This window comes from Leucopleurus acutus (genome assembly GCF_964270905.1).
Source record: "Leucopleurus acutus genome assembly, chromosome: 4".
Taxonomy (NCBI): Eukaryota; Metazoa; Chordata; class Mammalia; order Artiodactyla; family Delphinidae; genus Leucopleurus; species Leucopleurus acutus.
This window is the reverse complement of record NC_139146.1, coordinates 140952738-140980351: the sequence shown is the minus strand read 5'-3', so window position 1 is coordinate 140980351 and position 27614 is coordinate 140952738. Positions and strand designations below refer to the sequence as shown.

The following is a 27614-nucleotide window of genomic DNA, read 5'->3' as shown; positions in this document are numbered from 1 at the left end:
GGACCTGCTCCTCTGGGAGGGAGCTCTGAAGGAGGAAAGGTTTCCACACACCAGGAAGCCCCTTTGCAGGCAGAGACTGTGGGTGGCGAAGGGGATAAGCTTCAGAGCCACGGAAGAGAGCACAGCAACAGGGATGCAGCGGGCAAAGCAGAGAGATTCCCCCATGGAGGATCGTGCCAGCCAGCACTCACCAACCCGAGAGGCTTGTCTGCTCACCCACCGGGGCAGGTGGGGGCTAGGAGCTGAGACTCGGGCTTCGGAGGTCAGATCCCAGGGAGAGGACTGGAATTGACTGCGTGAATACAGCCTGAAGTGAGCTAGTGCACCACAGCTAGCCGGGAGGGAGTCCAGGAAAAAGTCCAGAGCTGCCGAATAGGCAAGAGACGACTTCTTGCCTCTTTGTTTCGTGGTGTATGAGGAGAGGGGATTAAGAGCGCCACCCAAACGAGCTCCAGAGATGGGTGCGGCCCATGGCTATCAGCGCAGACCCGAAAGGCATGAAACACTAAGGCTGCTGCTGAAGCCATCAAGAAGCCTGTGTGAAAGCCCAGGTCACAATCCACACCTCCCCTCCTGGGAGCCTGTGCAGCCTGCCACTGCCAGGGTCCCATGACCCAGGGACAACTTCTTCGGGAGAACACATGGCATACTTCAGGTTGGTGCAACGTCACGCTGGCCTATGCAGCCACAGGTGCCCTGTATTCCGTACCCTTCCCTCCCTCCGGCCTGAGTGAGCCAGAGCCACTTAATCAGCTGCTACTTTAACCCCGTCCTGTCTGAACGAAGAACAGACGCCCTCAGGTGACTGACACGTAGAGGCGGGGCCAAATCCAAAGCTGAACCCCAGGAGCTGTACGAACAGAGAAAGGGAAATCTCTCCTAGCAGCCTCAGAAGCAGCGGATTAAATCTCAACAATCAACTGAATGTACCCTGCATCTGTGGAATACCTGAATAGACAACGAATCATCCCAAATTGAGGTAGTGGACTTTGGGAGCAATGATTTTTTTTTTTTCCTTTTTCTCTTTTTCTGAGTGTGTATGTATATGCTTCCGTGTGTGATTTTTGTCTGTATAGCTTTGCTTTTACCATTTGGCCTATGGTTCTGTCCGCTTTATTTTTTTAGTATACTTTTTAGCACTTGTTATCATTGGTGGATTGTTTTTTGGTTTAGTTGCTTTCTTCTTTCTTTTTTTTATTTAAAATTTTTAATTTTTAGTAATTTTTATTTTAATAATTTTATTTTATTTTTTCTTTCTTTCTTTTTTTCTCCCTTTTATTCTGAGCCGTGTGGATGACAGGGTCTTTGTGCTCCGGCCAGGCTTCAGGCCTGTGCCTCTGAGGTGGGAGAGCTGACATTGCTCCACCACAGGACATTGGTCCACCAGAGACTTCCAAGCTCCACGTAATATCAAATGGTGAAAATCTCGCAGAGATCTCCATCTTAATGCCAGGACCCAGCTCCACTCAACAGCCAGCAAGGTACAGTGCTGGACACCCTATGTCAAACAACTAGCAAGGCAGGAATGCAACTCCACCCATTAGCAGAGAGGCTGCCTAAAATCATGGTACGGTCACAGACACCCCAGAACACACCACCAAATGTGGACCTGCCCACCAGAAAGACAAGTGCAGCCTCATCCACCAGAACACAGGCACTAGTCCCCTCCACCGGGAAGCCTACACAACACACTGAACCAACCTTAGCCACTGGGGCCAGATAGCAAAAACAACGGGAACTACAAACCTGCAACATGCCAAAAGGAGACCCCAAACACAGTAAGTTAAGCGAAATGAAAAGACAAACACACAGCAGATAGTTAAAAACCCACTCGACCAAACAAATGAAGAGGAAATAGGTAGTCTACCTGAAAAAGATTTCAGAATAACGTAAACATAATCCAAAATCTTGGAAATAGGATGGACAAAATACAAGAAACGTTTAACAAGGACCTAGAAGAACTAAAGAGCAAACAGTGACGAATAACAAAATAAATGAAGTTAAAAATTCCCTAGAAGGAATCAATGGCAGAAGAACAGGTAAGTGACGAGGAAGATAAAATAGTGGAAATAACTACTGCAGGACACAATAATGAAAAAAGAATGGAAAGAATTGAGGACACTGTCAGAGACTTCTGGGATAACATTAAACGCAACAGCATTTGAATTATAGGGGTCCCAGAAGAAGAAGAGAAAAAGAAAGGGATGGAGAAAATATTTGAAGAGATTACAGTTGAAAACTTCCCTAATATGGGAAAGGAAATAGTTCATCAAGTCCAGAAAGTGCAGAGTCCCATACAGGATAAATCCAAGGAGAAACACGCCAAGACACGTATTAATCAAACTATCAAACGTTAAATACAAAGAAAAAATATTAAAAGCATCAAGGGAAAAACAACGAATAACACACAAGGGAATCCCCACAAGGTTAACAGCTGATCTTTCAGCAGAAACTCTGCCAATGATGAAAGGGGAAAAAACTAGAACCAAGATTACTTTACCCAGCAAGGATCTCATTCAGATTCGACAAGCAAAAGCTAAGACAATTCAGCACCACCAAACCAGCTTTACAACAAATGCTCTAGGCAGGAAACACAACAGAAGGAAAAGACCTACAATAACAAACCCAAAACAAGAGAATGGTAATAGGAACATACATATCAATAATTACATTAGGGGCTTCCCTGGTGGCGCAGTGGTTGAGAGTCCACCTGCCAATGCAGGGGACACGGGTTCGTGCCCCGGTCCGGGAGGATCCCACATGCAGCGGAGCGGCTGGGCCCGTGGGCCATGACTGCTGAGCCTGCGCGTTCGGAGCCTGTTCTCCGCAACGGGAGAGGCCACAATGGTGAGAGGCCCGCGTACCGCAAAAAAAAAAAATAATAATTACATTAAATGTCAATGGATTAAATGCTCCAAGCAAAAGACATAGACTGGCTGAATGGATACACAATCAAGACCCGTATATATGCTGTATACAAGAGACCCACTTCAGATATAGAGACACATACAGACTGAAAGTGAGGGGATGGAAAAGATATTCCATGCAAATGGAAATGAAAAGAAAGCTGGAGTAGCAATTCACATATCAGACAAAACAGACTTTAAAGAGTATTACAAGAGACAGACACTACATAATGTTTAAGGGATCAATCCAAGAAGAAGATATAAGTTGTAAAATATCTATGCACCCAACAAAGGAGCACCTCAATACATAAGGCAAATACTAACAGCCATAAAAGGGGAAATCGACAGTAACAAAATCATAGTACTTTAACACCCCACTTTCAACAATGGACAGATCATCCAAATTGAAAATAAATAAGTAACACAAGCTTTAAATGATACATTAAACAAGATGGACTTAATTGATATTTATAGGACATTCCATCCAAAAACAACAGAATACACTTTCTTCTCAAGTGCTCATGGAACATTCTCCAGGATAGATCATATCCTGGGTCACAAATCAGGCCTTGTTAAATTTAAGAAAATTGAAATCGTATCGAGTGTCTTTTCCAACCACAATGCTTATGAGCCTAGATATCAATTAGAGGAAAAAAAGCTGTAAAAAGTACAAACACATGGAGGCTAAACAATACACTAGTTAATAACCAAGAGATCACTGAAGAAATAAAAGAGGAAATCAAAAAATACTATAAACAAATGACAATGAAAACACGATGACCCGAAACCTATGGGATGCAGCAAAAGCAGTTCTATGAGGGAGGTTTATAGAAATACACTCCTATCTCAAGAAAGAAGAAAAATCTCACATAAGCAATGTAATCCTACACCTAAAGCAATTAGAGAAAGAACAAAGAAACCTCAAAGTTTGCAGAAGGATAGAAATTATGAAGATCAGATCAGACCTAAATGGAAAAGAAGTGTAGGAAACATTAGCAAAGATCAATAAAACTAAAAGCTGTTTCTTCGAGTAGATAAATAAAGTTGGTAAACCATTAGCCAGTCTTCTCAGGAAAACAAGGGAGAACTCAGATCAACAGAATTAGGAAAGAAAAAGGAGAAGTATCAGCTGACACTGCAGAAATACAAAGGATCATGTGAGATTACGTCAAGCAAGTATATGCCAATAAAATGGACAACCTGGAAGAAATGGACAAATTTGAAAAGCACAACCTTCCGAGACTGAAGCAGGAAGAGATATAAACTATAAACAGACCAATCACAAGCACTGAAATTGAAACTGTGCTTAAAAATCTTCCAACAAACAAAAGTCCAGGACCAGATGGCTTCACAGGCAAATTCTATCAAACATTTAGAGAAGAGCTAACACCTATCCTTCTCAAACTCTTCCAAAATATAGCAGAGGGAGGAACACTCCCAAACTCATTCTATGAGGCCACCATCACCTTGATACCAAAACCAGACAAGGATGTCACAATGAAAGAAAACTACAGGCCAATATCACTGATTAACAGAGATGCAAAACTCCTCAAAAAAATATCAGCAAACAGAATCCAACAGCACATTAAAAGGATCATACACCACGATCAAGTGGGGTTTATCCCAGGAATGCAAAGGATTCTTCCATATGCGCAAATCAATCAATGTGATACACCATATTAACAAACTGAAGAATAAAAACCATATGCTCATCTCAATAGATGCAGAAAATGCTTTCTACAAAATTCAACACCCATTTATGATAAAAACCCTCCAGAAAGCAGGCATAGAGGGAACTTACCTCAATATAATAAAGGCCATATATGACAAACCCACAGCCAACATCATCCTCAATGCTGAAAAACTGAAAGCATTTTCACTAAGATCAAGAAAAAGACAAGGTTGCCCACTCTCACCACTATCATTGAACATAGTTTTGGAAATTTTAGCTACTGCAATCAGAGAAGAAAAAGAAATAAAAGGAATCCAAATTGGAAAAGTAGTAAAGCTGTCACTGTTTGCAGGTGACATGATACTATATGTAGAGAATCCTGAAGATGCTACCAGAAAACTACTAGAGCTAATCATTGAATTTGTTAAAGTAGCAAGATACAAAATTAATGCACAGAAATGTCTTACATTCCTATACACTAGTGATAAAAATCTGAAAGTGAAATTAAGGAAACACTCCCATTTACCATTCCAACAAAAAGGATAAAATGCCTAGGAATAAACCTACCTAAGGAGACAAAAGACCTATATGCAGAAAAGTATAAGACACTAATGAAGGAAATTAAAGGTGATACAAATAGATGGAGAGATACACCATGTTCTTGGATCTGAAGAATCAACATTGTGAAAATGACTATACTACGCAAAGCAATCTACAGATTCGTTGCAATCCCTATCAAACTACCACTGGCATTTTTCACAGAACTAGAACAAAAAATTTCACAATTTGTATGGAAACACAAAAGATCCCGAGTAGCTAATGCAATCTTGTGAAAGAAAAACGGAGTTGGAGGAATCAGGCTCCCAGACTTCAGACTATACTACAAAGCTGCAGTAATCAAGATAGTATGGTACTGGCACAAAAACAGAAATGTAGATCAATGGAACAGGATAGAAAGCCCAGAGATAAACCTATGCACATATGGTCTACTTATTTTTGATAAAGTAGGTAAGACTGTGCAATGGAGAAAAGACAATCTCTTCAATAAGTGTTGCTGGGAAAACCAGACAGCTACATGTAAAAGAATGAAATTAGCACACCCCCTAACCCCATACACAAAAATAAACTCAAAATGGATTAAAGACCTAAATATAAGGCCAGACATTATAAAACTCTTAGAGGAAAACATAGGCAGATCATCACTCTATGACATAAATCACAGCAAGATCCTTTTTGACCCACCTCCTAGAGAAATGGAAATAAAAACAAAAATAAACAAATGGGACCTAATGAAACTTAAAAGCTTTTGCACAGCAAAGGAAACCATAAACAAGATGAAAAGACAACCCTCAGAATGGGAGAAAATATTTGCAAATGAAGCAGCTGACAAAGGATTAATCTCCAAAATTCACAAGCAGCTACTGCAGCTCAATATGAAAGAAACAAACAACCTAATCCAAAACTGGGCAGAAGACCTAAATAGACATTTCTCCAAGGAAGATACACAGATTGCCAACAAACACTTGAAAAAATGCTGAACATCATTAATCATTACAGAAATGCAAATCACTACTACAATGAGGGGCTTCCCTGGTGGCACAGTGGTTGAGAGTCCGCCTGCCGATGCAGGGGACACAGGTTCGTGCACCGGTCCAGGAAGATCCCACATGCCGCAGAGTGGCTGTGCCCGTGAGCCATGGCCACTGAGCCTGTGCATCCGGAGCCTGTGCTCCACAACGGGAGAGTCCACAACAGTGAGAGGCCCACGTACCGCCAAAAAAAAATAAATAAATAAAACTACAATGAGATATTATCTCACACCAGTCAAAATGGGCATCATCAAAGAAATCTACAAACAATAAATGCTGGAGAAGTTGTGGAGAAAAGGGAACCCTCTTGCACTGTTGGTGGGAATGTACATTGATACAGCCACTATGGAGAACAGTATGGAGGTTCCTTAAAAAACTAAAAATAGAACTACCGTATGACCCAGTAATGCCACTACTGGGCATATACCCTGAGAAAACCATACGTCATGTACCACAATGTTCATTGCAGCTCTATTTACGATAGCCAGGACATGGAAGCAACTGAAGTGTCTATTGACAGATGAATGGATAAAGAAGATGTGGCAAATATATACAATGGCATATTAGTCATAAAAAGAAACGAAATTGAGTTATTTGTAGTGAGGTGGATGGACCTATGTTCTGTCATACAGAGTGAACTAAGTCAGAAGGAGAAAATCAATACTGTATGCTAACACATATATATGAAATCTTAGAAAAAAACATGGTTATGAAGAACCTTGGGGCAGGACAGGGATAAAGATGCAGACGTAGAGTGTGGCCTTGAGGAGACCAGGAGGGGGAAGGGTAAGCTGGGACAAAGTGAGAGATTGGCATGGACATATATACACTACCAAATGTAAAACCAGTAGCTAGTAGGAAGCAGCCACATAGCACAGGGAGATCAGCTCGGTGCTTTGTGGACCATGTAGAGCAGTGGGATTTGGAGGGTGAGAGGGAGGGAGATGCAAGGGTAAGAGACATGGGGATATATGTATGTGTATAGCTGATTCACTTTGTTATAAACCATATACTAACACACCATTGTAAAGCAATTATATTCTAAAAAAGATGTTACAAATAAATAAATATATCGTGCCACTCCCTTCTGGCTTGTAGAGTTTCTGATGAGAAGTCAGCTGTTAACCTTATTGTAGTTCCCTTGTTTGTTATGTGTCCTTTTTCTCTTGTTGCTTTTAATAATTTTTCTTTGACTTTAATTTTTGTCAGTTTGATTACTCTGTGTCTTAGCATGTTTCTCTTACGGTTTATCCTGCCTGGGGCTCTCTGCACTTCTGGACTTGGGTGGCTATTTTCTTTCCCATGTTAGGAAGTTTTTGACACGAATCTCTTCAAATATTTTATTAGGTCCTTTCTCTTCTTTTGGGAACCCTATTATGTGACTGTTGTTGCATTTAATGTTGTCCTAGAGGTCTCTTAGGCTCTCTTCATTTCTTTTCATTCTTTTTTGTTTATTCTGTTCTGCTTCAGTGAATTCCACCATTGTGTCTTCCAGGTCACTTATCCATTCTTCTGCCTCAGTTATTCTGCTATTGATTCCTTCTAGTGTATTTTTCATTTCAGTTATTGTATTTTTCATCTCTGTTCGCTTTTTCTTTAATTCTTCTAGGTCTTTATTATACATTTCTTGCATCTTCTTGATCTTTGCCTCTTTTCTTTTTCTAAGGTCCTGGATCATCTTCACTGTCATTATTCTGAATTCTTTTTCTGGAATGTTGCTTATCTCCACTTTATTTACTTGTTTTCTGGGGTTTTATCTTGTTCCCTCATCTGGTACATAGTCCTCTGCCTTTTCATTTTGTCTCTCTCTCTGTGAATGCGGTTTTTGTTCCACAGACTGCAGGATTGTAGTTCTATGTGCATCTGCTGTCTGCCCTCTGGTGGATGAGGCTATCTAAGAGTCTTTTGAAAGCTTCCTGATTGACGGGACTGGTGGTGGGTAGAATTGGGTGTTGTTCTGGTGGGCAGAGCTCAGTAAAACGTTAATCTCTTTGTCTCCTAATGGGTGGGGTTTAGTTTCCTTCCTGTTGGTTGTTTGACCTGAGGCAACCCAGCACTGGAGCCTACAGGCTCTTTGGTGGGGTAATGGCAGACCCCTGGAGGGTTGACGCCAAGGAGTACTTCCCAGAACTTCTGCTGCCAGTGTCCTTGTCCCCGCAATGAGCCACAGCCACCCTTCACATCTGCAGGAGAGCCTCCAACACTAACAGGTACTAACAGGGTCAGTCTCCTGTGGGGTCATTGCCTCTTACCCCTGGGCCCTGATGCGCACACCACTTTGTGTGTGCCCCCCAAGAGTAGAGTCTCTGTTTCCCCCAGTCCTGTTGATGTCCTGCAATCAAATCCTGCTAGCCTTCAAAGTCTGATTCTCTGGGAATTTCTCCTCCCATTCCCAGACCCCCTGGTTGGTAAGCCTGACGTGGGGCTCAGAGCTTTCACTGCTGTGGGTGGACTTCTGTTGTATAATTGTTCTCCAGTTTGTGTGTCACTCACCCAGTGGTTATGGGATTTGATTTTATTGTGACTGAGCCCCTCCTACTGTGTCATTGCAGCTTCTCCTTTGCCTTTGGGTGTGGGGTATCTTTTATTTTTTATTTTTATTTTTTTTTAATTAATTATTTATTTATTTATGGCTGTGTTGGGTCTTCGTTTTTGTGCGAGGGCCTTCTCTAGTTGTGGCAAGCGGGGGCCACTCTTCATCGTGTGTGCGGGCCTCTCACTATCGCTGCCTCTCTTGTTCTCTGTGGAGCACAGGCTCCAGACGCACAGGCTCAGTAATTGTGGCTCACGGGCCCAGTTGCTCCGCGGCATGTGGGATCTTCCCAGACCAGGGCTCAAACCCATGTCCCCTGCATTGGCAGGCAGATTCTCAACCACTGCGCCACCAGGGAAGCCCCATGGGGGGTATCTTTTTAGGTGAGTTCCTGTGTCTTCCTATCGATGATTGTTCAGCAGTTAGTTGTGATTCCAGTGCTCTCGCAAGAGGGAGTGCGCGCACATCCTTCTGGTCCGCCATGTTGAACCAATCTCTCTTGACAGGTATTTTTAAAAACAGGAGAAAAAATTTTTATATTTACTTTGATTTTTGTCATATTTATCATTCATTGTTTCTTTGAATACATTCAAATTTTTGTGTAGTATTTTACACCTTCTGCCTGAAAATCTGTTTTGTTAACAGGTTTTTTTTCTTTCAATACTTCAAAGATGTTATTCCATTGGTTTTTAGCTTGCATAGTTTTGGATAAGAAATCTGCTGTATTCTTATTTTTGCTATTCCAAATATAAATATTTCTATTTTTTCCCTCTTGCTGCCTTCAAAGATTCTATTTTCCTTTGATTTTTCAGCAGCTTGACTATTTGGTGTGTATTTTTCTTTTCTTTTCTTTGCTGGGGAGGGGGAGGGTCCCTAAAGTTCACAGATTTGTGGCGTGATGTCTTTCATTATTTTTGGAAATTTTTCAGCTGTTAACTATTTAAATGTTTCTTCTACCATGTTCTCAATCTTTTCTCCTTCTGAGATTCCAGTTATACTCAAGTTAGACCCTTTGCTATTTTCTTTCAGCTTGTATGTGCTTTGGGATTTCCCCCACTCTTTTTTGTCTCTTTGTGTTTTAATTTTTGTTTCTGTTGATCTACAAGTTCACTGAGTCTTTCCTTCATTTTGTTGAGTCTACTGCTCAACCTTTTGAAATAATTCTTTATCTTTGATAATGTTTTTCATTATAACATCTGCATTTAACTCTTATAATTTCTGTTTACAAAATTCCACATGTGTTCATGGATATTCACTTTTTCTACTAAATTCTTTAATATATGAATCATGATTACTTTAAAGTCCCTTTTTGATAGTTCTAACATCTTGGTCACCTATGAAGTCTCATTCTGATGATCGATTTATCTCTTGACAGTGAATTATTTTTTCCTTCCTTTTTAAAATGTATCTCTTAATTTTGTATTGAATGATGGACATTGTGTGTAGAAAAACACTAGAGACTGAAATTAACAATATTTAATCTCTGGAAGTAGCACACTTCCTTTTATTTCAGGCAGTTAGTATGGGGTGGAGGACCAGCCAATCTAGTCAGTTGAGCTGGGTTCATGTTTTGCTGTTGCTAACTTTACTTCAGTGCAGTAGTCTTCAGAACTTTAGTAGTTGGCTCTTCCTACCTTGTGCTTAGAGTAGGCGTACTAGAGGAGTTTTTTTAGTGTTCCTGCTCTCTCTTCAGACTTTAGCCATTCATGCCTGCCTGTTCCACAGAGAGATTCTCTCCGTACTCTTGTTCTTCTCCCAACAGTAGACTATTATTGATAAGCACCATGCTGAACATCCATCACTGTTACTATTTATCTATGAAGCAAAACCCATTTCTAAACATTTTGGTTCTAAGTAGAAAGAAATTCAAAGTAGATTAAGTAGTGAGGAAAGAAGCTGTAATTTTCCATTGGTTGTACCCATATCACAGTTGCTACATGTGATTAAGTAATTAAATAGGTAAGTAAATAGTTCAAGCCCTATATTAATTGATTAAATAATATAATGTCCTGTATTCTTGATTAAATAAAGTCTTGTATTAATTATACTTGAGAAATATTATTGTTAGTAATCTGAAAACTGTAGTTTCTGTGAGATTTATAAAACCTGAATATATAGTATAGGCTTACTTAATGTCAAATATTCTTTTTTTGATATGAAGCTTGAACATTTCACATTGTTTGTGTAGAGAAGTGTATTAGTTTCCTGGGGATGCTGTAATGAAGTTCCACTAACTGGTGGCTTAAAACAACACAAATTTATTATTTTATAGTTGTGGAGGCTGTAACTTCAAAATCAAGGTGTCAGGCAGGACCATGCTCCCTTTAAACCTGTAGGCAAGGAGGGCTGGTTTTTTTTTTTTTTTTTTTTTGCTTCTTCCTAGCTTCTGGTGGCATCTGGAGTTCCTTGGCTTGTGGCAGCAAACTCCAGTCTCTGCTGTTATCTTCACATGGCTGTCTTCTCCATTTGTGTTTTCATGTCTTCACATGGCATTCTCCTCTCTGCGTCTCTCTCTTCTTCTTATAAGAATACCAGTCATATTGGATTGGAGACCCACCCTACTACAGTATGACCTCATCTTAACTAAACTCTCTTCAATGAACCTGTTTCCAAATAAAGTCTGAGGTACTGGGAGTTAGGACTTGAACATATATTTTTGGGAGATACAGTTCAACCCATAATAAGCAGAAATGATGTCAGTGTCTCAAAAGCAGACTCCTTTATCAGTAGTGTTATCTCAGATAAAGATATTAAACTACTGAACCTAAATGGCAGGCTAAGCATATGCTCATGAGTAAATCTGTGTGTCATAAATTTGTGTTTGAAGTTTATAAGAAGAAATTTGATATTTGATTCCTTTTCAGTTCAGGTAAATTTAAAGATAGCGACTAACATTTTTTAAATCACATTTTAATGAAAATATTTACAAACTTTATCCTATTTACTCCTTATTTGGATCATTATTCATACAGAATTCTGGAAAACTTTAGAAATTCAATCATTTTCTTAACTGAGTAATGTGATAGTTTGGGGATTTTCAGTAATATTTTTCATTTAGTTATCTAAGACATCTGAGTTTTGTAACACATGTGGCTGGCATTCACTGAAAATGAAAGGGCTCTTAATGGGCTCTTTGAAGTTTAAAATCTAGGATTCTAATCTCAGTTATAGTTTAGTATTGACTAAAAAGTCTCAGAATAGTATTTGTGTACCTGCATTTAATATGAGTCTAATTTATGTTGCCTGTTGTATTAAGATCCTTGTTTAGTATATATTACACATTTTCAAATTCTGTTATAACAAAGTATTTGTTCTTGGAGGTTTAAAAGTGGCATAGTAGTAGAGTCTGAAGGAAAGACGTGAAGAATGTGATTAAAATAAATGTTATCTTATTAAAATAAATGTTATTAAAATAAGTGGCATCTTTATAATGTTACCACTTTTTCCAAACCAATACTCGTAAGGTCTTAAGTTATAATTGTTTTGACTTTAAGCACCTATTCTGAATCACTTTTTTGTTCACTAAGAAAAAGCACATCAAAAATTATTATTGTTCTTTCTAGACAGTATAATTTTTCAGAGCTCAGCTTTCTAGCTTAGCTTGTAAAAAGAATTTCTGATTTATTTGCCCTGGTCTTTATAGTGTCTAGTAATATTTACTTGGGAAAAAGTTAAATAAGTACATGAATTATAATGATTAATTATTGGAAAGCTAAAATAGCAAAATTTAACACATTAAAAAACCTTACACAGCATATGTTAAGTATTTCCTGTGTGCACACATGGACACAGCAGAAATAGAAGTAGAAACTGAAATGAATAAGAGAATGTCAAAGCTAAAAAGAAGTCTGACCATCTTCTACTCTTGCTTTCCCCCCTTTTCCAGATTAGGAAACTGACATCAACAGAGGTTACGAGGCTTTCTTATGGTCAATCTTAACAAAACCCCAAATTTAAAGACCTTATATTTATTTTATAAGTTATTACCTCAGTGATAACCACTCAGTGAGTGATTACCTCAGTTTTTTTAAATATTAAAAACTTCTACTTTGCCTTATTGAAATTCTTAATTTTAACATTCCAAATTTTAGGTAACAAAAAAATTCTAATTTTCTACTCCAACAACCAGGACTAGTCCAAGGACTTCATCATTAAATGTTCTTTCCCTTCAGGTCCTCAGTTTATGACATGTCTACAACTTTATATACTTAAAAAGGGAAGTCTTACTTCCTGTTGAAAATAAATCTTCTTTACCCTTAAATAGCTATAACTGAACTTTAATTACAGTATGAGATACTGAAAGTGATTGGGAAAAGTTGCATATCATCCTAGGTCTAATAAGTGGAGAGGGTGAAAAAGTGGGAAAGATTGTATCTGATGTCTTCTCTTTTCTGTCTGTGAAAGTAGGATGCATGGTTTCTGTTAAGAATGCAGAAGTTGGGAAAGGGAGGGACTTGTCAAAGTTGTGACTATTTGGATGGCTCATCATGGGTAATGTGACAGGGACGTGTGAAAAGATGTGCAGCATAGTTTAAGGGTTTGTCCTTGTTTATAAGGCATATAAGCGTTACAGCGTTAAAGAAAAGATGGTGTAATTTGTTCATTCTTTGCTGTGATTCTATTGTTAGTTAAAGCACATTTTCTCAGAGATATGGAAATTTCTCACTCTCAACGTGGATCTCAATGAATGGATGTGTGACTCTCCATGAGTTTTGATACGGATATGAAAATTGTGTTATTGTACTCTGCCTCTTTAATCTGTTAACCAATTATATGTGAAATAGATTTTGCCTATCATCTTCTCTCCGTTTAGCCTGCATTTTGGACAGCTATGGTTTAATGTAGATTGGTCTTGATATTTGTTAAGTTCATGGATACCCTAAAAAGATTTGGGGGGTAAAGATACCCAAGAACCTGTCAGAAATGAATCTTTAAAACAGATTCACAATTGACACCAATATAATGCTACTGTCTTGCTGAACTAAATGGTAAAAGTATTGCAATATACCTTTTTTAGTGTTTAATGAGGGAACGTTGAATTGGAATTCAGATTTCCCAAGTTTTAGTTCAGAAGGCTGATATTTAATCATCACAATTTCTTTAAGCAAAGTCTGAGTTGAAATATAAGAAAAATGAAATATGGTTTATAATTTATCTTCTTAATTCACTTATAATAGTATTATCTCTAAAGTACACGTACAAGAAAAGTCATTTTTATCTCTGTGTTCGGAGCCTTAGCTTTTATTTTGGCCATCCGTAACCCTAAAGAGCCTTTGTTAGCTTTATGCTCCATATCATCTTTAATTATGCCAAATCTCTAGCACTTACTATAATGTGTGTGTGCAGCCGGTGCACAGCCAGCATTGTTAGTTAACACAGAGCATTTGTACAGGATGCTTTTATAGAAAACAGAGTGAGTGAGGCAGTGCACAAATCCATGACAGTGTAACATGTTAAAAGTGAACTCTTTAATTGCTAAAACTTCTTTGAAAACACACAAGATAATTTATTCAGTAGTATCTCCACAACACATACTTTTCTCGTGTTTTTCAATATTAATTTTTGACAGAATTTAGATGAAAGCTTATTAGTATGATCAGCTCCTGTAGTTTATTTCTCTCATGTAGTCATAATTTTCTGAGGTGGTGCATCATAATCAGCACCACAGCAACCACTCCTGATGTCACAGAGGATTATTACTTCTGGGGGGAAATAAGTAGTTTGAGCAGATGGATGCATAAGGAATGAAGATCTTGTTATTATACAAATAAGTAGAGGGTGGGAGGAAAACATATCAAATATGTATGTAGGCATAATTCTTTAAAAATAGAATTATGATACTGAGAATTTCTGAGAAGAAATATGAAAGAAGGTGATGTTTAAACCACAAAAGTGGAAGGTAGCATGGAAAACATAGACTTTTAGATTATAAAAATAAATTATTTTTAAAAATTAATTTTAGATAAAATTTGCTATTGCAAATTATGGGCCACTTTGACATCCAACACCGTGCTGCTTCCCCAGTCTTCCTCCTTAGTCTTTTCAAAGATTTAAGCCTTCTAAATTCTCCTTTCAGAAAGCTGGTGATTATTGAAATGATAAAAAAGACAACAATGGTGTATTTGCTGATATTATTGTAAGGCTTTTCTATAAGCAAGAGTATAAAAAAGTTCTAGAATTGTGCTTGTCCAGTCATATTATTACACAGGCTTGATAGCTTCTAGTAGCTACTTGGCTCTCTTTCCATTTTTTTCTTTCAAATTCTAGCATGTATGCATCCATTTATCTCTCTCTTTTTCTCCCTCCCTCAACGTGAACTGTTTGTTTCCCCATGTACATGCTACATACCCTTGAACTAAATTAACTGTCTTGTTGAATGTACAGAAAAGGAAACTGTCAGCAAAGACCTGCTCCTGTATATTCTGCAATAGGTTCAACCTCACCCATCAGATTTAAAAATCAAATAGAGGGCTTCCCTAGAGGCGCAGTGGTTGAGAGTCCGCCTGCCGATGCAGGGGACGCATGTTCGTGCCCCGGTCTGGGAGGGTCCCGCGTGCCGCGGAGCGGCTGGGCCTGTGAGCCGTGGCCGCTGGGCCTGCGCGTCCGGAACCTGTGCTCCGCGGCGGGAGAGGCTGCAGCAGTGAGAGGCCCGTGTACCGCCAAAAAAAAAAAAAAAAAAAATCAAATAGAATGCCAGTGGTAGTGAAGGAGTGAAGCAGCAGGAACTCACACACTGCTGGAGGGAATGTACACTGGCTTTGGAAGCCTGTTGGTCATTATCTAAAAAAGTGGAAGATGTGCAGATTCTATGAACCAACAATACCACCTGGGTATTATAAATAATAGCCCAAACCTAAAAACAACCCAGGTAATAATCAGCAAAAGAATAGACAAATAATTACTATGTGTTCATACAATGAATATTGTACAGCAAAGAAGCATATAGCAGAGTGGATGAATTTCATAAACATATTGTTGAGTGTAAGAAGGCACAAAAAGAATGAATATAACATGAGTTCATTCAAATAAAGTTCAAAAAAAGCAAAGCCAAACCATATTGTGGTGGTTTAAACATTAAAAAAGAAGTAAATGATTTTCATTCTCACCTCTCCCTCTCCCTCCCTCTCTCTCATCCCCAAGGTGAATCATACTTTACCAAAATCTACCCTAAGGCCCCATCCATTCCATAAATATTGAGTGCCTGCTGTGTACTAAGCATTTGGGGAAAGATACAAGCAAATCTGAACGTAGGATATACTATAACCCATCAGGTAGTTGTATTCAGAGGTTGTTTTTAGGTCCTTTCCTCAGCCTTAGCGTATAACTTGTACTTGGTAATGGAATACCAACTTGTTCTCATTTTTTTCTCATTTGTGAGGCATACTAAACATGACATACAAATTTTATTGCTTCCTGCTTTTGGCTACTGAATATCTTTTTGACTACTGAAGAGTAATACCACCTGTTAGATTTAAAGTGCAGTATCTCATTAGATTTAAAGCCCTGCTCTTACCTAGTGTGAAGAAAGATCATATTTGTGCTGGAAACTACTTTGTGTGACAGGTCATCATTAAAGAATGTAGCAGGGCTTAAAGAATTGGTGGGCTGCACTTTCCCCAGTGGTTGGATACCTCATAATTATGGAAAATAAAAACGTAAATTATATTTCTAGAAGTGACAGCCCAGGATGCTTCACGAATTAGAAGTCACTTATTATCAGAAGAGTTAAAAGTGAGCCTACATTTGGGGATATGAACGTTTAGGATAAGGAACCTTTTGGAAATTATTTTTAAGTGAACAATAATACTCATTTTAATATCATAACATAAAGCTATAGGGTTACCTTTACTGCGGAAACACAGTTTATATGGACTTGTGTAATGACAGATGTTCTAATATGTATTTTAAATAATTTGTAAGATGCCTTTAAAAACTTACTCACTGGTTTGGGTAGAATAAAGGAACACAGCATTATAGCACTCTACTCAATGCTCTGTGGTGACCTAAATGAGTAGGGAACTCTGCTCAGTGCTCTGTGGTGACCTAAATGAGAAGGAAATCCAAAAAAGAGGGGATACATGTATACATATAGCTGATTCACTTTGCTGTACAGTATAAATGAACACAACACTGTAAAGCAACTATACTCCAGTAAATAAAAAGCATTATTATTTCTTTGCATCTTCAGATTCTTTAAAATATTTTAATAAAATTCTCCTTGAGTCAGATATCTTCTATTATATGTGCTTTGCTTTTCTTCTCAAATTTGGTAATAATGTATCAATAATTTCTAATGTAGAAATTGAGCTTATGCTCTTCAGCCAACCCTTGATAACACATAGCTATCTTGTAGTCCAAACAGGGCAGGGAGGGAGGAAGGGAACGAAGAAGGAAGCAAAGGAAGGGAAGCAAAATACTGTGGTTCTGAAACACAAGTAGGTAATTTGCCTTTTAATTGTAGCTTCGTTCTTATTTATTGCATTATTAAGTTTGATGACCAAATTTGTTGAATAAATTTGTATGAAAATTTATTGAATTATTTAATGTTTTGAATATTGAATACCTGAGTGTTGATAGGAAGCCAGCTTAGCTTTCTAGGCATACACGATTTATATTTTGAAAGCCCATATTTACTCAACAGTTAGAATCAAAAACTATTTGAGCTTTGCAGTTTAGGGATGGGATACATATTGTATATGCATAGTATTGAAGGTCTGAACCTTTAGATTTGTCATCCTAATATTTAGTTTTTTCTGACATGATCCTCCTACAAATTGCCCAGCAATTTAGATAATTTACATTTATGTTATTGGAAAAGAAAACTTTAGAAATTAGATTTCTAAATGAGATAGGACCAATGTACTTGGCTGGCTCATGTGACTAGCTACCTTGGCACTTAAGAATTTTCTGTGATCTTATTAGCTAATTAGCATAGGGTCCTTTTCTGCATCTGTATAATCATAGAATAAAGCCAAGTGGACGTGACACAAAACTTAAATGAACAAAACTGTTTTGTTTCATTTTAGTATGGATTTCCTTAAAAGTTTGCAGAATTATGAAGCTAGTATTTATGAGGCCCTGCTGTATAGGTTGTGTGTGTGTATTTCTACCACAGGAAATGATATGTATTGCCTCATTTTCTAATATGGTTCAGCAACAGTTATAAAGATATGACCTTAGTTTCAGTTCTTTTATTAGGAAAATGAAAATCTTTCATTTACTCACTAATTTCATAGCTCTAAGTCCTTTGTGAGCCATTTCTTTTACTGATCCTTCTGTTGTGCTTCTATAGCTGCAAGATCCAGTATAGCAGCCACTAGGCATTTTGACTCTTGAGCAATTGAAATGTGGCTAGTCTGAATTGACATGGAACTGTAAGTGTAAAATATAAAACACACTTGGATTTCAAAGATTTATTACAAAGCAGAGATGTAAAATATTTCATTAATAATTTGTATATTGATTGTGTATTGCAGTGATCAGTATTTTAGATATATTGGATTGAGTAAAATATATTACTAAAACTAATTTTTCACTTTTATGTTTTTAATGTGGCTACTAGTAAATTTAAATTATGTAGGTATCTCACATTTGTGGCTCTCATATTTTTATTGGATAGCACTGTTCTAGAGTCTGTCTTTTTTTTTTTTTTTTTTTTTGCGGCGCGCGGGCCTCTCACTGCTGCGGCCTCTCCCGTTGCGGAGCACAGGCTCCGGACGCGTAGGCTCAGCGGCCATGGCTCATGGGCCCAGCCGCTCCGCGGCATGTGGGATCTTCCCGGACCGGGGCACGAACCAGTGTCCCCTGCATCGGCAGGCGGACTCTCAACCACTGCGCCACCACGGAAGCACGAGTCTGTCATATTTTATGTAAGGAAGTCAGATTTAGAAAGACATAGTCTTTCTTTCATCTCTTTCCAATTCTGTGTTCAGGGGTTAGAAAGTATTTTAAAGCAGTTTATATGTTCCAACAATTAAATGACATCTGTTCTATGTAGTGTAGGTGTACACATAAATAGAAGGTATGTCTGACCATTTGACCACTGGTTGTAATGTTGAAGTGTATTGGTGTGCTCTTGAATGGAGAGAATAAGGAAAAATGAAACACAAACTACTAAGAATTGAAAAAGGGAACATGTTTATGTGCTATTGAAAATGCCAGTAAAAGACCCTAGTACTAATCTTTAGGAATTACGTATTGTAATCTAAAATTATACTGTGTTGCAGATGGTTATCTTTGGTAATAACTGACTGAAACCACTGATGGAAAGATACATTTAGTGGTTTCCAAGCTGAGAAAAAAAATATTCCAATGGAATATTAGTTCCTATTTTTTTCTCTTACACAGAGTTGTCATCTGTGAAAGAGGAGGCAGAATATTTCACATGTCATAGTCATAAAATCTTAGGACCCACAGAAGTTCTTTAGGTTCCTATATGATACCAATGAGAATAATCATTTTTCTCCTAAAAAGTGATTGTCTCTTTTCCCCATCCCACCCCCATTTCCATGTTTATTTGTTTTGTTTTCCGAAAAGTCATATTTAATGCCCTACTTATGTTTATTTTCTACTTACTCACTAAATAAGGAATAACTGTTATGTTTTGTATTTGAAATTGTAAGGTACATTTCTTTTTTCTTTTCTTTTTAATTTGACTCTTTGTTTTACAGATGAGGGCAGAAGTGCAGTTGACCAAGCAGGTGGTGCACAGATTGTAATTGACCATTTAAGGTCACTGTGCAGTAAAACAGATCCCGCCAATGAGAAGCTCTTGACTGTCTTTTGTGGCATGCTGATGAACTATAGCAATGAGAATGGTAAACAAAATTGAAAACTTGCTTTATCTGTGGGGGAAAAATTAAAAATCATTACTGTAGTATAAACCAAAACTATTTAGAAAAATTATGAGCAAAGCATTGATAAGTAGATTATAAAATTAGTAATTAGTCAACATTAAATAACAGTGTTTAAAAATACAAAATGGTCAAATTTACTAAATGGGACTAATTGTTGAAGGGTTGTCCATGTTAATCAATACCAAAAACAAGAAACAACATAATGGTATGGTTTAATATTTTTTGCTATGAACATTTAAAAAATATACAATGTTAAAATACCTTCATGTTTATTACTTTATATTAATACCAGGAGCAGCTTTAAAACATAAACACTGTCTATATAAATAGAATTATTTTCTCTAGATACTGGGTTTACTTACAACAATAAAAAAATCTTTTAATGAAATCTGGCCTTAGAAAAATAAAGTTCAGATATTTGATTTTAGAAATTTAATAAATATTTGTAAACAGAAGTTTCTTTTCACTGTAAAACATTCTTAGAACCCAGCAACAAATAACATGTCAATTTTCAGATAGCCTATATGGTTGTTAATTAAATGAGCATAAGAACAGTGAAACAAAGTCTTCATTGTACTTTTAAATGTCACAAAAAATTCATCTGTCCTATGAATTACTGCATGGTAAAACACTCAAATTCTAGTAGGTTCCTAGAATTAATACAAATAAGGTCTTTCTGTGGCTTATTTCATCATGGCATTTTAAGTTGTAATCTCTGGCAGAGACCAATTTTACTTGTATATTGAAAATGTAATAGTATTCTTTCATGTGTCCTAGAAACACATGGCCCTTTAGGTATATTTTTTATTTCTTCATGAGTCCAAAGAAATATTCTCAGTAATTAAAAAAAAAAAAAGGTAAACATCGATGACAAATGGCTACTGACATTTGACCTTGGTGTTAGTGATAGCAGCAAATGGTGGGGACTGAGCCCTGTCCCATTGAAAGGGGAGAGCTACTACTCTCCTCTAGCCAGTTGTTTCTGTGTGGCAGTTTGGCCACATAGTGCCAAATCTTTTCATCTGGTGGGAAGAGGAAGCTAGAAATTTACCTTTTCATGTGACATCTGTTTTTTAAATGGTGGATTACATTTGCTTCTCTAGCACTGTACAAGCTAAACAGAATGTGTCCTCAGGTCACATCCTTTCCAAGAAACACCAGTTTTAAACTTATGAATTAAAGTTATCCATTATAATAATAAAAAATAGTTCTTATTCATCAAATGGCTTGCCTGTTAAACTTGAGCTAGAAACAAATGTAGTCTTTATAGGGTCAGTTACCTCTATTTTTCTTACCCTCTGGTGGAATCATTTTTGAGGAGAAAATGTCCTAAATATGAACAGGAGAATTCATCTATCTGGGTAAAGTTCGTAAATAATTGAAATTTGACCATAATACCCAGGTATCTGAATTGCATTAAGAAATCATTGGCCAGTTGTTCATGTCACTTGCTTTTTCTTCGGCTTCATTTAGGCTTGGACACCTGAGAAAGTGGAACAAAGCTAAGTGGGAGAATGGTTTAGAAAGACAAGTGAAAGAAACTAGTTGTGAAGTTATTATGGCAGCTTTGGATATAAAAGAATTAGGCTTGTTATGCATCTAAACTAGTTGTTTATCCTTTGAGGAAGTTCTTCAAAAATCTGTACAAAAGCTTATCAAATGGCAAAATGGTCTTCAAAAACATCACTAATTCTAATCCAAAGGAGATTGTGATTGAGTTTCTATAATAGGGTGTCACACTGTGTAGAGAGGTGTACTGGGAAGGTAATGTTAACAATACGCAGAGTGCACGGTCTAAATGTGTGTATATTTCTTTTGTAAGGGTAGGTTTTTTTTTTCCCCTGGTGTGCAAGTATTCCCAAGAAATAGCTTAGATACTTTAGAAAGCTATATTAACTTTTCTCAGAACATTACTCCAGCAATGGTGTTTTTGCTCCATTATTCTAAAAGCTGAAATTTGAATGCAGCTTTCAAAAGTTATTAGATAAAATAGAAGTAAACTTATCTTTAGTATTTTAAAGGAACAAATGCCAGACTTGTGACGATCTTCTTTCCTCTGCTTCCTTTTACTTTTGTCTGTCATGGGGATCATAGTTTGTGAAGTAGTTCTTTTTCTCCATAATGTTCTTTAACTTAAATTATATCCTTTTTTGTTTTGCATAATTATTAATCATCTTTGTTGTTGTATCAATTATTTACTTATTCTTTTCTTTAAAATATGTGTTGAAAGACTTTCCAACTTAATGTTAGGTCTTCTTGGTTAACTTAAGATCATTTGGTATTGATCCTGTCCACCTGTATGAGTCACTGAGCCAAAAAGCACTAGAGCTTTTTGAAACTCAGGAGGCGCTTTTTACTAGCGCTGATAAATGAAATTCCTTTTTTGTGTATTTACTATTGAATTCCAGTACACAAGCCTGTGCTAGTTTCTGAGTAGAATAGTTGAGTGATAAATACATCCTTATTACTCTAACGGAAAAATTAACTCTACCCTTGGGCCCAATAACTTAAGCCTCATTTGTAGTTAGGGAGTTATTCTTTAGCTTCATATGTAAATTTTTTTTTTAAACAGAGAGAGATAAGAAAGTACTGAAATGGGGCTTCCCTGGTGGCGCAGTGGTTGGGAGTGCGCCTGCCGATGCAGGGGACACGGGTTCGTGCCCCGGTCCGGGAAGATCCCACATGCCGCGGAGCGGCTGGGTCCGTGAGCCATGGCCGCTGAGCCTGCGCGTCCGGAGCCTGTGCTCCGCAAGGGGAGAGGCCACAACAGTGAGAGGCCCGCGTATAGCAAAAAAAAAAAAAAAAAGTACTGAAATGGTAACAAAGATCCACCAACATAGTTCCTCTAATAAGAACATTTTCAAATTGTTTATTAGTCCTAAAGGTGGCTTGACAGCAGGCTGAGACTTAGGATGTCTTGATTCCTGTCCATATAGTGGACAACTCTGAGCATATCAAATCTTTGAATACATTAAATAGGAAATCAAGTTTCTTAAACACATGCAAGAAAGATATCTATAATGAAAACACTCAGTAAAGGCATTTTTATACCCTTTGATAAAACGGTATAAAACTCAAGGTTCACGAGTTTTAAAACTTTTGAACCAGCTCAAGACTTTAAGCTATGAGCTAGATATATTCTTTTGTTTCCCCACTGGTGAAGCAATTAAAACTTTCTATATTCAGACAAGTAAGTTTGGAATATCTGAATAGAAAAAGTTATAATTGCTTAGCTAGAAAAGTTGTGTCATTAATATTGCTAAATAAAATCATGTTTAACTAGAATAACAAACAAAACTTTGTTTAGTAAAAATCATTTCAAATTTTTCCTTTGGGGAAAAATCATACCTGTTTTTCACATGGTGAAAAAGCACTCTTCAGTTCTGTGGCCCTCCAAAATATTCTGAGCATTTGACAGTTGTGGTTAGAGACAAGCGTATTGACAGTTTGACGTTCTATTTGAGGAAATGTGAACTTCCTGTATTTTCTTTATGTAGTTACAGCAGGGTCCCCAACCCCGGTACCGGTCTGCGACGGCCTGTTAGGAACCGGGCCTCACAGCAGGAGGTGAGCAGTGGGCAAGCGAGCCCTTCTAAAGTGACTAACATAATATACACGGTCTATGATGGGCTTCTTCATGTGACCAGTATCATATATATGATATATGTATGTGTATGTGTATATATAGATATATGTATATACCTATGATTTTTACAAATAGAGCTGATTTTTCTGTGGTATCTTAATAACTCCTTACTATTGAAAGAGTAATTTCTCTTTTTTTGTGGTTCCTGAAATCTCTCTGCGATACTCTCATGATAATTCTCACATTTATTTGCCTCACGGACTTATGATAACTGAACTACGGTTGAAGGGAGGCCATCTGTGTGATTTAAGAAATGCAGCTCATGGAGTATCAGAGCATTTTAACAATTGAATTTAAGTATTAAGCCCAGTACTTAAATTCAGTTGTTTAAAATAGGCCTGTAAAGTATTTTCTCTCCTCTAATTTAAAGATCACTTAATATGTAATTAGTTTCAGCTCCTTTCATTTCAACCAGCAGTTTCCCAATTCTAATAATACTCTTCCTAGTGAGCTCAGCCAATAACTTGGCTTACTTGATTTTTCTTCATATTTAAAATAGGAAGAATAGAAATTAATAAGGAATAATCCTGATTAAAAACTAAAAACGCACTTTGGACTGAGTTACTTGTTTATGTTTTGGTATTACTTTATTATAGTTAAGAAAGAATGCTTCCTAGATGTTAGATGTTTAGAAAATGATTTGCTTTGCATGAGTGAGGAACTAGTTCCAAAGTTTACTTACTGTGGGTATAAGCTAGTTAATAATTCCATAAATTTCCTAAACACTGAAGACTCTTTGCCTAACTTTAAGGGGGAAAGACAAAACAAAGTGTGTTTTTGCAATTTATTGTCTTTTCTTCTTAATTATAATTTTCCTATATACTATTTTCATGTATTTTCTGTTCATAAAGGCATGGGAGATGTACTTTTAAGTTATATCTTTTGAAGCCCAGTTTGTCAAATTAAAGTACTCTAGTATGTTAAGGTGTGTTAAAGACTTATTGTACCCCTGAAAAGTTTTTAGGTTTTAAAAAATAATAATATTAGAATTCTTTATTTACTAACTGCTGTTCTCTCTAAAAAATTTCTGAATTTTTACTGTTCGTCCAACAGAGCTTTCTAATCAGTCTGAAGTAGGTTGCATTCATGAAGTTCTGCTACAAATGTCATTTTAAACAAATTGTTTTATTGATGTACAGAGCAGTTAGTTGTTCTTGTGCCTCCTGCTAATTCTGCCTATTAAATTTGACCAATTAGACTAGGTTATTAGCTCTTCACCATAACCCTCCTAAACAGTTACTATAATAATGCTGTTATTTAACGGACAGGCTAAGAACTTGGTTTTTAGTAGAGGTGTACCAAATGCATATTTTGGTTTAATTCCACATAGACAAGTATTAGCGTTAATATTCAGCTTTGGCCATTATAGAATGAACTTCTGAATGCAAGAATTGGAAATTTTATCACAAAAAAAATGAAATGATTGTTATAGTTTTTTTTTGTTAATGATTTAAGTTTTGGCATTAAATTATAGAAATTATACTCTTTGCAGCATTTTTAGCTTCTGGATTATTTTTATAATCATGACAGTGCATTTAGCATTGTGATACTAAATAATCAATTTTAACTGGGGACAGTGGAGTAACAAAATATGTTTGGGGTTCTTTATTCTCTAACATGTTTTTCTTCATTTGCTTTATGTCTTGATTGAAGATGACTAATCATGGATGTTATTGAATATTACTTTCAAGAATTTTCTCATAGTGAAAATTTAAAGAGGCAGAGTGGGCTTTCTGATTTTAACTCATCCTCATAAGATGTAAAAACTTCTCAAATTGGACTTTTTCCTGAAAGATTCATGACCTAAATGGAATTAAGTAACTAAAAATCAAAAACAACTCTTAACATTTATTTTATTTTTTGTTGTAAATTATAAAGAGAGTAGATAATATAATCTCTATTATTCTGCCTTGATTTAATTTTTACATTTGTATAGCTTTCACCCTCATTAGTTATTGCCACATTTTAATATTGCAGTATAAATACACATTTACATTTCATCTAATAGAATTTCAGCACGTGAAACACACTGGGAGATTTTTCTCTGTACATGAAATGCTTACCTATATTTAAAAATGAATATTTAGATAGTAAAGATAAAACTGAAAGACTAGGCCTTGTTTTTATTTTTGATGTTACACTGGTTGAAATATAATGGTATCAAGCACATGATCATTGACTATGCACAAATTTGTCGGTGCTAGAAATGACATTGAAGTAAGCATTCAGGTGTTTGACCTTCAAGAGCTGAGGCAAAAGCCAAAGATGAGTAATGGATTTTGACCATATATCAGTGCATCTTTAATTCAGACCATTTAAAATATTCATTCAGTGAGAAGCTCAGGGCAGAAAAGTATCATATGTAAACTAACTTGTGTAAAAATTAGTAACCCTGATTTCTGACTACAAATAAGTCCAGTTAACAGCAAACTGCCTATATTTTATTTACTGAAAAAAATTTTAATTAAATATTTGAAAAATGTTTCTTGGAAAGAAATTAGAAATCTTTGGGTTATATAGATATTTCTTGTTAACACAGTTTGTGTGTTGCAAATAACTTCTATGAATTTTTAAAGTGTAAAAAATTTAATCATAGTAGTGCTCCAGGGTAACTAGTATTATTTGGGTTTTTGTTAAAACCAGTAAATCCTTTTGTAAAACAGAATTTTCATGTTTTTTAAACGCATATGATTATAAGATATACATGTTGTCTGTAAATTAACCTGACAGTTAGCTCAATTTGCTATACAAAAATTTAGGCTTAAAGTTATACTTACTATAGATGTGGCCTTTCAGCAATGCCCTATGAGAGCCCAGACTGGATTTATTTCTCCCAATAAGAGCTACGTAAGCAACAGCTGGCAGTAGTCCTCTTCTAAAAAAACAAAAAACAATTTTAACTTTTAAAAGACCAGTTTGTTTCTGAGATGAAAGCACAGCATTTTCTTAAATCAGAGTAGATGTATATGTAGAAATCTTTGCAGCAGTATTCATTATAACAAGAGTTGATCTGTAGTAAATAATTGAACCTGAAGTGAGTCTAGGGAAAAAGTTATCTGCTGGACTAAGACATAATCATTCTAGATGTTATTGGATTGAGAACAGCAAATGGGTGGGCCTCTTAAGAATAATAAAACATTTTTCCTTTCTCTTGTGATTTGCTTTGAGGTTTTTCATTGTTGCTGTGTTTTACATCATACTCACTCATGTACTTTTGTCAGTTATCTCTAGAACTTTTACGAAAGGGAAATTTTGCTCTGTAGAGACTTTTATTTTCAGAACCCAGAAAAAAGCTTTTTCATTTTTTATTGTTAACTTTTAGAAAGCAAGAAATATATAAATGTATTGTTTTTAGACTCATATTCTCAATACTAATGAATCGTGATTCTCTTTTTTTTTTTTTCTTTGAAATGGCTGTTTGTCTTGGAAATGTATAACCTGGGGCTTAAATTATAGAGGTAATCTGGGTGCAAAACATATAATGCAGGTTTTGTGTAAAGAGGCCTTTGAAAATCATTGATTTGAAGTTAACTTTAAACAGTCTAAATATTTTTGGTTTCATATCTCAGCACTAGGTTTAGAATAAAAATTCTTCACTTTCCTGATCAATCAACAAAAGTAAGTCATAAGTAACTGAAAAGGAAGTCTTTACTTGTACCTGCACATGTGTATGTATAAAGTTTTTAACCACAAACCATCCTCTTGGTTGCTGTATTTAAGTCAGTTTACTTTTCAACATTATAATAGATAGAGCTGCAACTTGCTTCAACTTGCAAGTTCTACTTCACTGTTACCTCATTTCTAATTTTTACTTTTTATATATATTTTTGGAAATATAGATGTGCCATTAGTAAAGGGCAATTTTCTTCCATCTTTATTATGCCCAAATGATTTTTATCCAAATTGTATTAGAACTTCTCATCAGGATTTACATTTGCTTGTTTTTATTGTTTCAACTGTATATAATTAATTTGACTGTAGATTAGGTTTTTATGCAATCCTGTAAATAGGAAATGTACTCTTTATACTATAAATAATATACATACTAATGTAGAGACTGTATATTTTGAATTGTGTGTGTGTTATTTTGACACAGTTTCATCATTAAGTCCTATTTATCAATAAGCTTATTGTCTATAAGGGCCATTTCTTAGGAATAAGATAGACGTGTTATAATCTTCTTAAGAAACCTATTCTTTTTAGTAATTGATCAACATAACTTCAGTTGAGTTACTGCAATTCTTGGCATACATTTCTGGACCTATAATCTATACCAACGTTTTAAACATTAAACTTAAAACTCAGGGGGAAAAAGGTTCTTCAACTTGAGATCTTCTCTCCAGATCTCCATTCTTTGGAGTTTCCATGTGTGTGACCTGAAGAACTTGGAACCATTGAAATTCAAATGTAGG

At 36.4% G+C, this 27614-nt stretch overlaps 1 protein-coding gene across 9 annotated transcripts in view; it reads left to right on the top strand.

The window, feature by feature from the left end:
- Positions 1–27614, top strand: part of RAP1GDS1 (Rap1 GTPase-GDP dissociation stimulator 1) — a 156266-nt gene that overhangs the window by 82120 nt on the left and 46532 nt on the right. For 7 of the 9 annotated variants that reach the window (XM_082838432.1, XM_082838431.1, XM_082838430.1 and 4 more), the window contains one exon: positions 19371–19517. The exons of the other annotated variants lie outside the window; for them this stretch is intronic. In XM_082838432.1, coding sequence (XP_082694558.1) covers positions 19371–19517 — 147 coding nt within the window. The remainder of the gene's footprint in view (positions 1–19370; positions 19518–27614) is intronic. 9 annotated transcript variants of the gene reach the window in all.